At 38.9% G+C, this 12,060-nt stretch overlaps 1 protein-coding gene across 1 annotated transcript in view; it reads right to left on the bottom strand.

The window, feature by feature from the left end:
* The window catches only part of LOC146613151 (netrin-G1-like), a 58,222-nt gene extending 47,813 nt beyond the window's left edge, over positions 1-10,409 (bottom strand). The window contains exon 1 of the mRNA XM_085378228.1: positions 10,152-10,409. Within this exon, the coding sequence (XP_085234354.1) occupies positions 10,152-10,409 (258 nt within the window). The remainder of the gene's footprint in view (positions 1-10,151) is intronic.
* Between the last annotated feature and the right edge of the window lie 1,651 nt (positions 10,410-12,060).

Raw genomic sequence — 12,060 nt, 5'->3', positions numbered from 1 at the left:
TTTTGAACATTTAGCTCCAAATGAAGGTGGTGCCAATATCCAGATGCGGCCTCATGTAATTCTTGGACATTCTTGCCAGCCACAAAAAAAAAAAATCACATTATACAAACCCAAGTTAAACTTTTAATCTCTTCCTCCAGGGACCATTTCTCGTATCCGGGCACTGATTTAATTAAAAAAAAATATTATACATCTTTATATACAAGCTATATCTCTCTATATATCTATAGATTGATATTCTGGGCATCTCTGCTCAAGCTTGAGACCCGAACCCAGATAAGTGATAGAAAATGGAAGCATTCATGAATAATTTTCTAATATTAAAATTTGTTTGATGATCGAAAAGATTTTTGACAAATATGCAAAAACCAAAACAAAGCAAAGCAATCGGTAAGGGGGAAACACTTTTTCCACAGTGCTGTAGATAGACTGTGCTTGTTTCAGTGCGTGTGCTCAATCTCTCTGATTAATTTCCTTGTATGAATTAACACTGCCTCTCATCTATTAATCAGCTCAATAATCATTGATCATTCTGATCAACCTAAATCCTCCATATCCAGCACAGTAGACATTTGACAAGAATGCCTTTCTGGAAATTCAACAAAATGTTTTTTTTTTCTGGAAATTGGCAAAAGAGCACTAACATTATTTTCCAAAAACATTTGAATAAAAAAATTCAAACACTTTAATACTTTACATTACTTTGCATTTTATTGTATTAAAACATTTGCTGTGTTTTTAACACTAATAACTGGTAACCTGTTAAACATCTCACCAACAAAGACTTCTGTGTTTACTGCTTTGAAAGCATTCCTCCCCTGTGAGAGAACTTCTTGATTGCTTGAAACCCTTTATTCTAGGCAAAATTATAGGCAATGTCTTGAGGGATTGGAAGTCCTTCACACACACATGCACTTCACATCTTAGAAAAAAAAAATCTTTCACAGATGGATGAACCAAGTGGAGTTTTTTCAGGGGGCACCAATAGAAAGCCATGCTGCCAAGTAGGTTTTGAGTAATTCAATTACTATATCTTAATAAGAATTTAGTTCAGCTTGTCAAGCATGAAGGATGCTGAATAGATATACAAGCACTGAAGGCCGAGAAAGCACAAAGAATGCAGCTTAATAGTGAAAGAATATCTTTTTATTTTTTAAATTGCAGCAGACAGTGTCCAGTCACCTTTATGTCTTTACTGAAAAGCTACAGGAGGCAAGGTGTGCAAAGCAAAACATGCTCACATGGAAGTCACTGCAACAATATCTTCACTGGGAAAGCACTTCATTAACAGCTCTGAATTATAACTTCTCTTGAAGAGTTAAGCTGGCTCACTGGTAGTGACAGGCACCATGCCCAGTGAAATGACAAATTATTTCTTAAGTGCTCATTTACTCATGTTTGTATTATGTCTTTGCCAGTAGAGTGCCACGAATGTGCTAGCACAGTTACAGACCACACACAGCCCACTTTGATCTTAGGAGGCCCGGACACATGACACTCCCCTTTCTGTGTAAAGTCACATATTTTACTTTTTCCACCTGTTAAGGAAAAAGCTGCTGTGACAAAGAAAGAAATCGGTCAGCATGACTCTTTGGACTTAAATTGTAAGAAATAAATGTATAAAATTACAGTAGTAGTTCTGGTAGCTCATTGTCCAGATTGTCCATTTTTTGTGGTTGTTGTTTTTTTTTAACTTTAGTCATAAAAAAACCAGAGATTTCTATAGTAAAAAGCAAAAAAACAGAAACAAAGTCATAGAGGTTTTATTAGAGATATAGTTCAGCATTTTGCATAAATTGTGAAAGCTGAAATGTCTGGTGCTGTAGGCTTTCTTGTCAGATGGCATTTTTTGGGGGAAAAAAAACCAGCGGTTGACAACACTGTACACAACGGCAGACCGGTGTGTAATAAGCAAGCAAATAAGACAGAAAATAAAGATTTTTGGTGGGAAACTAGTCTTGAAGCACACTGAGGTAGAGCTGTGAAGGAAGTGTGATTTGATTGTGGTGGAAGCAAGACAGCTAAAGTAAGTGGGGATTCATCACAATGTTTTTCAAATATGAAGTGTAGTTTACTGGTCTTCTTTTGCTGCTGGTTCAGTGATTTTCGGTTGGAGAGTGACCAAATCTGGAGTTTGAGAAGCTGTCAAATGTTGGCTTTTCATGCCCGATGGGCATGTCCTGTATGTGGGATCCGGGCTTTGTGTTTACATCTTTTGGCAGAATCTGTTTACCTGCTCTTTAATTGTTTGCTGTTTTAGCTTTTTGGTGGTCATTGAAATGGTTTTATAAACTTTTAGCTGAGATTCTGACCTTTCTGTCGATACCACACATTATCACATTACTATATTTAAATAACAGATCTGGCAGTACATCACGTTAAACTAGCTGTTCTCCTTCTTGTCCCTGGTACCAGGGCTCACTGAGTTTCAAATAACTGAAATGCATTGTGGTTTCATACATGCTGCTTTACGGCCAATGAGCACTTTTAGGCAGCGTACACTAAACTTATTTTAAGACAATCGTGCACAAGCTCTCGTGGGCCACATAAAATGACTTGGTGGGCAACATTTGGCCCACGGGCCTTGAGTTTGACACGTGCTAGCATTTGCATGTGTAGCGAACTAACTGTATGTGGCTAAACTATGGGAAAAAAGATGTGTCATAGATGATGTAAGTGGATTTCCTTTGAATCATTTTGAGATACATATTCCTACTACAGTCTTGTGAAAAAGAAACTTTGCACAGGACTGTGCGTTTGTGTGAAAAACTAAGTACACCCCATGTCTCAGTAGCTTTCTGCTTTTAGCAGCAACAACTCAAAGAAATCATTTTCTATATAACTTTATAAGACTCACAATGCTGTGTATGAATTTTGGCCCGTTCTTCTTGACAATGTGGCTTCAGTTGACTGGGCTATTGCAACACTTGATTCTTTTCTTTTTTGTTGATGTGCTTGCCGTCATTGTCCTATTACATGACACAATTTCTTTCTGGCTTTAGGTGTCAAACAGATGGCCTCACATTTGAGTCTAGAATACTTTGGTATACAGATGAGTTCATCTCTACTTGTGCATCTGTCATTGTACCATGAAGTTCAAAGTGCATGGAAAACAACAACTTCTGTATCCAAATTACTTTGTGCTGAAAATCATCACAATGGATGCAGGGCGGGTCTCAGACTACAAGCACGCAGCTTCCAAACCCAAAGGCAGCACATGATGTCAGGTATGTGACCAGAAGCATGCTTGTTTACAGGGTTTTATTCTGAGAATTTTCCCACATTTTTGTCACGCCAACACAACCCTCCCTTAACCATCCCACCCTACTTGCCAGATTTGTCTCTGTCTTTTGACTTTGTCCTTTTTCTCAAAGTAAATTAAAGCAATACATTACAAATGCACTAGAAAGCATACATACCTTCTCCATGAACCAACTCTGAAGGGGGGATCGGGCAGATTTAAATTATGGATAATGTTTGGTTATCGTTGACAGAATCGTGGAACTTTGTGTCACTACTCATAATGAAATGTTTTGACGTTGAAACAGAGAATGATGAGGTACTGAGATGTATTCAGCTCACGATAATCTCTCTTACATGAAGTTTGTGGGAGTGTTTTTTATTGAATTATTCTATTTGCTAAATGTTTCCAGTATAGGTTTAATAACTTTCTCTGTGGAAAATGAAAACCCAGCTATCCAAATTAAACATGCTCCAATGAAAAGATTGGAAATAATATTTACCTTACTTTGGCAAGAAAGCAATTTGATGAATAGCAATTACAGAGCCTTTGAGTCAGCAAAGTGAATACACTTTGATAATGGATCAAGAGTTATGCAGATAAATTACAAAAAAACCCACAAAAAAGGGTAACACATGCTGACATATGTAGCAAAAATGTAAGGCTTAGGATTTGCAGAGATATATAAAAAGAAAAATCTGTGAAACAGCTGGCCAATGTTATAACAATAGAAGTTTAAATACATTTTGGTAATTCAGCTGAAAAATCCTGCATTTCCTTACTTGCATGTGCTTGACCCCAGCTGTGTTAAGTGGAAATGTATGTCACATTTTCACTTGATTTCAAAAGCAGTTGGCAAACATAATGTCAAGAAACATCACGGTCTGACAATCTGCCGTGCCAACCAGCTTGGTTCCATCACATGCTGGTGAAAGTAGTGGAGTGTAAAACTCACAAATCCACAATAAGAACTGAACCATCTGTTTCACTGAATCAGAATGGTAAGCTTTCCCGTTTCGTAATAGATAATAGATAATCTTAATAGGCATGCACTTTTATATGGATAGCAAATATCATGGGGGTGTAATTTGAGATTATAGCAACACAATTAGTAACATTTTTGCTCAGGAAGCAGTATTTTCATATACACATTAAAATGTCAAAACTGGCTTTTGTGTACTCGACAACAGAATAAAGCAATTACGATATACAGCAATAATACTGTATGTGCTCTAAATCAGAGTGAAAACATGCTTTGAATATTAAGCCAGGAATACTCTGCCTATTTAAGCCACAATGCCCATCATTTTCTTTTATATCTCCATGCATAATTCATCCGTCTTTGTATTTACAACCCTCTAAGATTTAACCTGTCACAGATCCTGGGGCAATAATGCCGACATATCTCTATCTGTCAAGTGCTCACCTCATATGGAGCATCCAACCTCCACATGTTCAAACAAGACATGGATATTATGCATCATCAGCTGACAGAAAACAAGGGAGAAGGAAATTAAAAAGCCAGGAGACAAAAGAAGTGGCAGGCGAGTGAAAGAATAAATGATGACTCTCCTCCTCTCTCGGAGTCAGGGGACATGTTGCATGTCATCTCGGTGTCTTGGTACGCAGTGGTGCGGTGATGATGTGCTGGGCAGGGCCAGTTCAGAACAGAGTCAAGGGCATCGGGGTGACGGCAAGTTAAATGCTCCAACTGTTCCCTGTCTCCAAACAAATACATGGATGAGTGAATTCCCCACCGAGGAGGAGGGGTACAGAGATCAGAGAGGTCCAGTGACAGTTTCTGGCTTGACCTCTGAACTGCTTGGTTAGTTCCAGAACTGGAGATAGACACATAACTCCTGATACCACTACTTAACCTGGTTCTGCACAGACACGTTCATCACTTATTGCTGACCCTCATTTTATCTCAGAAAATTGGACTAGTGAGAGATTACAGCTGATCACAAACTATACAAAATAATAAAATGAATAATGCTGCTTCTTTATTCACTGAAATAACTGGGAGTAGTGTAAAAAAGTGATTTTGGTCAAAACCATAAGAATACAATTACAATGTATTCTCATATTTTATATAATCTAATCTTTTCTGCCTTGCAGTTGGTACTAGATTGATGGTATAGTGTGAGTGTGATTATGTGATGGGGTGTGGTTTGTGGCACAGCTGAAGGGGAGGGGTGGAGCAGTGGGTTCAGGGTGTGGTGGCATAGGAGGCTGACCCACACCGCTGTTCTTCATCACCTGGTCAAGCCTTCCCTGTTTTAGTAAGTTGTAGGGACCTGACGGGAGTGGTGTGTGAAGTGTTGAGTGAAGAAGGTAGCTGGAAAGCTGCTCTAAGAAAAGCACGAAAGATGCTGAAAATAAGGATCACTGGACTTGCACTGATGTGTGCTTCAGGTCTTTTTGTTACAGATTAATCCAAACATCAGTGCAGACTTGACATTGAAGACCTAATGCTTTTTACTTTACCAAGTTTTAGCCCTAATTACAAGCTCTGCACAACCAAATATTTCACCAACTCAGGCCTAAAAACACACATGATATATGCTTTGTTAACAGCTGAGCATTTTGTATTTTGAAACTTGAACTTGACAAGCAAGATGTTTCACTGCAATCTAATAAATGCACACCATGATCTATTGAAAATAACTGGAAGCTGGCAAATAAGGGGGGATATTTACCAAAGTCACAGAGTGAGATGTAGTTTGACTTTCTCATAGAATAGGTCTTCATTGATTCATGAAACCACAGAACTGGCCCCTACATGCCATGAGAAAAAAGCCATTTTGGAGATTCATCTGTCATTGCCCTCACATCCAATGTATGTATCAAAGGTTACGTCCCCTTTTCTCCCCCATAATCTAGTTGTCTTTTTAAAGTCTATTACGCCAATTCTGTGTGCATGTAAGACACAGACTGAAATTCCACAATGACTGCTGTCATTGCCAGCAAAGATAAGTCTACTGCATTGACTGTCAATAATGTGGCAGTCTCCAAGCAGCTTACTCGGAGCTCTCGTCTCGTCTCTCCTTACTAAGCCTCCAAAGGGGGCCGTGTGGCAAACTGGCAGCCACAACTTCTTTCATCCATTCTGAGAGAGCTGAATAAAGTTCAGAGGAATTACAAGAATATACCCAGTTAGACCCAGAGTAGCTGGCATAAGCACGATTACTGAATCACTCTCAGAAATGTTTACACAATTGCCAACTTGATGTGGTTGAACCAGCATGGCTCAAAATAGCGTAGAGCATGTGGGCAGATGACACCTAACTCAGAGCTCACATTCATTCGTTTAGATTAACTGCCAGATCCCTAGATGTTGTGGAAGCACAGAGTATCTCTCATCTTCTGCCACGTTTCAAATCACCAAACCACTGGGTTCTCTAATCAGAAAGGTACAATCCAGACACTACTACACTATGGCAGCTTCAGAGGGAAATGCTTGACAGGGTGGTCTATTCAGCAAAAGAGAATTTATTTATCCAGTATATCCAGATCCATCTTCCTGATGCTAATTTATGCTTTGTGGAGTAAACATATCCATGCTCATGCACTTGAACTACAAAAAATTAAGTCTATCTATGAAATGCTTGAACATTAAACCTCATTTCTCGCTGCATTTGATCCAATGGTTTGCTACTTTAGTGAATTACTATCAGATCCCCACAAGCCAGCCTAATATGGCTTTTAGAGACAGAAAAAAGGTGTGTAATTGAAAACACTTATTTAGTTTCTCTGTTTTAACAGCTAATTTTCATTAATGCCCAAGTGGTACAATAGTATAATTATCATTTGGCCAGCAACTTTTTAAATACATTTAATTGGATCATTTGTATTAATACAGAATATTACAATTTTATTGTTTCCTTCCTTTCACACAACCTGTACAGTAAAAAATACCAGTGTTGAGTGCTACTGAGTGACAGCGCCATAGCACACCGTAGGAGAACAGGCTTAATACCAACACATTCTGAAGAACCCCTGAAGGTCTGCAGCTAAAAATATAAACAAGGCTAACTCCTTGATGCAGAACACATCTCCTACACCCTGTATATCCTGGAGTCTCATTATTGAATATTGAGTCTCTAATTCAAAAGGTTGTATCTTTGTCATTTTAGCAAAACCACAACACAATTGAATGATTAATGAACCTTTCATATGCATAAAATCTTCTTTGAGCAGCAATCGAAATAGGAAATGGGAATCATAAACACATGGAGAAAGGGATGGGGGCCAAGACATTGAGGATTCTTTGACCATCCACTATGAGGAAAACCAACTCCTGGGAAAAACTGATTAGAGTCGGCTCACAACAACAGGCAACTTAGTGATTGGCTGAAAGAGCTGATTTGCATGCTCCTCTCATCTTCAACAAAGTCTCAGGAAGCACTGGTGGATAAGGTCACTGGTGTCAGTCTGCATGTAAACAGATCAAACACACAACAGGCATTTAAGTGTTTCCAGAAGGAGTCTGTGTTCTTGATGATCTAGATAATCATGACCCCAAATTCATGTCAGAGGTGAAAGGCATTCTAGCCAGAAGCAAGAATAGTTGAGAGTTACCATACAGCTGGAATTTACACTAATGGGACTGTTCTGTCCTACCAATGAGGCAGAAAAGTCTCACAACAGATCAATATGGTTTGTCCTCAGCTAATCTTTTCAATTTATTTCATTTGGTGGCTGAACACAGTCTACTTGTGTCTTTACGCACATGCAATCATCCAGTGAAGGAAAATCCTCGAAGTTTGATTATTTTCAACATGACATTGTTTTCTTAGGCACTTCCTAAGCGAAACAGCAAGTTTTGCTGATGTCATTTGTTTAGCAGTGTAATCTGTTGTAAATAAAGTGTTCCGCATAGAAAAAATTATGTAAAGCATCTCAAGGGGGAACTGAAATTTTGTAGCAAAGTCAGAACCAAATATTATAAAAGTCCTGTGAAACATGTAAATTCCACCAAAATCTTTATGATATCATATGCGAACTATGAATGCTTGTTCAAAAAATTTGATACCATCCATCTTGTGAACGGGGTCGTACATACAGATTTGCTTGTAAATACGGACATATTTCAGTCTGAATTTAAGTGCTGGACTCACTTGACAGACTGATTTCAGACTGAAGTATTTATTATTAGTTCTTATTAATCTCTGGATCTTTTCCATAGCATGTCTTTGTCCTGCCTTCTTCCCCTTCACCCCCAACCGGAGGTTTCTTCCTGTTAAAAGGGAGTTTTTCCTTGCCACTGTCACCAAGGTGCTTGCTCATAAGGGATCATATGTTTGTCTGGGTTTTCTCTGTCGTCTTTGTATTATTGTAGGCTCTTTGCCTTACAATATAAAGTGCCTCGAGGCAACTGCTGTGGCGATTTGTCCGTATATAAATACAACTCAATAAAATTGAACTGAAACTATTTTACTTAAAATTGTTTTTAGTTTGTCCCTGTGTATCATAACATCTGTGGAGAAAACTGATCCACAATATATTTTGTTAGTTCTGTATTTTGCCAACATCAAAATAGATAGAGATTTCATGTGCTATTAATATTTTAATAAAAAATCAATAAATAATAAAAATAAAAATAGATTACAACAAAAGAAATATAAAACACAAGTGTTTCTAAATTATACATAAGCTGAGTATGCATAAAAAAATGACATGGGAAAGAAATATAAGACATCTTTTCTATGAACAAATTCTGTATTGACAAGAAAAATCAAACAAACATACAAAGTATTCCAACCACGTTGACTCTGTTTGTCTCTGTTCTGTTCTTTATGCGCCCCGTGTTATGTAAATGTTGAACATTCAGGATAATCTACTGGTCTGATAAAGGTTTCAGTTTGTGTTTTGATAGAGAAAAAAAAAAAAAAAGCTTACCAGAATGTCACACCCGACTGGAGACTAGCTCCTTTTTCATCCTACAGTGGCATTAAATGTCTCAATGCCATCTGGAGCTGTGAGAAGAAAAGCCCTCCTTTTAAAGATGCCCATTTTAATTGGTAAATATTTACTCGCACGAGCTCTTGGCGGGCATGAACATAACGTCTAATGAAGCACTTTAAAGCCTATGGGCTCTTACAGCTTACTTTGAGTGTGATTCTAAACAAATGCAACCTGGGGTTGAACTGTTGATGAAGGTTGATAAGGGGGCTGAATACTGCATTCACTGTTCTTTGTTTAATAACAGTGCCAGCACCAGTGCAGTTACCCTGTCAGTGCCTGTGTGTGTGTGTGTGTGTGTGTGTGTGTCTGCAGTCATCTGCACAGATGCAGTCAGTCTTCAGTCAGCTATAAAGATAGATGTTTGTTTATGTATTTGCATGTACTTTGTCTGTTTAGACTTAGTAATAAATCCATTTTCACAATATTTTTGCCCCAGTATAATTTGATATTAAAACATATTTATTAGAGCGATCCTAAAACTTTCCTTTGTATGACCGCTAAAGGGCAACAGTTGGAAGGACATCAAAAACTTAAATAAAAAATACATTTGTAAGAGAATTTCAACAGAATATGGAAAAAAATGGCTCCAAATTTGTGTACATCTAATGTACACATACAGATTTGTGTATGCCTGTGCATCAGTTGTGCAAGGACATATTTACAGATTGTTTGTGCATGTAACGGTTTCCAGTTGTTTTGTGCATCTGTCTGTTTTTACATTTACCAGTCTCTCCAAATTCATCTCCAAGATTTGCACAACAGCATGTGTGTGTATGTTGCTGCTGTTGTCCTAATGCACAGGTCTACATGTACATTAATCTCCGCTGCAGCGGCAGCTCATTGCCTTGTATGCGCCGCTCTCTATCCCTGACCCAGTATGCTGTGCGATCCTGCCTACAGCCTCATTTGTCTCCATCAGGGGACAACCGAGGTTACGACTCACCAAAGCGCAGTATGTTTCTGGCGGATCTCCACACGTGATATTTGGAGGGTCGAGGGTCACTCGCAGGTACTCTGTCATGTCAGTGGCTTCGGGCTGACAGGCCATGTAGTCCCATGCCAGGCCTTCCTCTGTGTAGATCTGGGACTTGCACACGTCATAGTGTCCCCAGACCGCAGGGTAATGTTGCATAGCGTGGCCCACACTGGTGCACAAAGCTTGCAGAGCGAACAACACAGGCAAGAACATCGCTGATCTCATTCAGTATGGTTTCTGTAGGATTCTTCTTTTCTTTTCTTTCTCTTTTTTGTCTTTTGCTTAGTCACAGAAATGACGATAGCACTCTAACTTAACAGCAGCTTTGAACGGGGCAATAGAGCATTTAGGAACTGTGGCAGCATCTTGCTAGTTTTGTGTGAGGAGCTTCAGGCAACTATTAGCCCCCATTCAGTTATTTTGTCTTTGATTGCCACCGCTTCTGCCAGGCTGATGAGGTGTGTCAACAAGGGGGTGTCTTCGCTAGTGTTGGTAGTTGATGAAAAGGTGAACTAACGGTCAGATGTGATGTGCAGAGGAGTGACACTCCTCATAAATCAGCAGATATCTGAGCTTGATCCCCAAGTATACTTTTTGGCACCAGCAGCATCCTAAAGGACAGAAGAAAAGGATAGCTTAATGAATTAAAAAGATTGGATACATTTACAAAACATTTGAAATGCGACATTAAAATATTAAATGAGTTTTAGCATGGCTTGCAGGGAGCTAGGTGGAGAAGTCTTACATCTTACTACCCACTCCAACACATGCACAAACCCAGACACAAAGACACACGTATGTGCAATAAGTGCGCAAGTGTAATGTATGGCTTTGCTGCTTTTATGGGTCCCTCAATAATAACCTTTTCAAAATCACTGTGTACAATTCAAATTGAGCTTCTTCTGTAGAGTCTAATCTCCATGTGATTTTCATACATTGTGCAAAAAGACTTATTTCCATGTGTCAAGTCACTACATTTAAGTTATTGCCTTTTCTGATTCTTGCTCCTTTATAGCCGAATGTGGAGTTGCATTTGTCTCAGCACCTTAAGAGGCATTTGGGAAATATTAAAGTAAAATTGGAAGACAGAAATAGTCTATTTGAGGGATTGTACATTTCTCAAAGCAATCGCAAGCCATCAGTCAGATGGCCCGACTCATCAGGTAATGGTGCCTGGCAGCAGTCAGCGGAGACCTGCACCATCTCAGTGACTCAGGTAAAAAGTGTGTGCAGTAGCAGGGACTAAATGAAGCAAGCATATACACTAGCACCTCCAACTGAGTATCACTTTAAATAAGAGTTAAGCTACTGTTGACTGTCAATTTGCCAGAGCTTTTGCCTTAGTGAAAAGTATTTGTTGCTGTGAATAGCTGTACAGAAAAAATACATTTCAATCTAACCTTTGCCCACACAGGTCACAATGTTAAGAAACGCGCATGGTTATCCTCTTAAGTGCAGGTTAAACGCATTGTGCAAGGGGAGTTCAGCAGTACTTGTTGAGGCAGAACCATTACTCATTGAATTTCTCTGCTCTGATTCCTCCAGCTGATACAGTACATGAAGTTGAACCCGTAACTTTACGGTCAGCAGCTTTCCTCTCTACCCTTCAGGCTACAGCCACCCCCCCTGTGACTGACAGTTACAGCTGAAATTTATTTATTTATTTAGGTAACCTGGGGTTTGAAGCGTGTGGAGGGAGTTTTATGTTCAGAAGAGTGAGAAAATTTGGTGTGTCAACACAAAGTATTACCATATTTGAGGTTATTAAATCAAATTAATCAATTAAGCAATTTAACAATATTTATCAAGAGAAACTCATTTTAATGAGCGATGTCTCTGTTCACGAACACATACTACGTGATGCCTGCTAGCATAT

This window comes from Diplotaxodon limnothrissa, linkage group LG18 (assembly GCF_057381915.1).
Source record: "Diplotaxodon limnothrissa isolate DT_005_m linkage group LG18, D_limnothrissa_male_GT1.1, whole genome shotgun sequence".
NCBI lineage: Eukaryota > Metazoa > Chordata > Actinopteri > Cichliformes > Cichlidae > Diplotaxodon > Diplotaxodon limnothrissa.
Note: the sequence above shows the minus strand (reverse complement) of the source record. Positions and strands in the feature narration are given on the sequence as shown.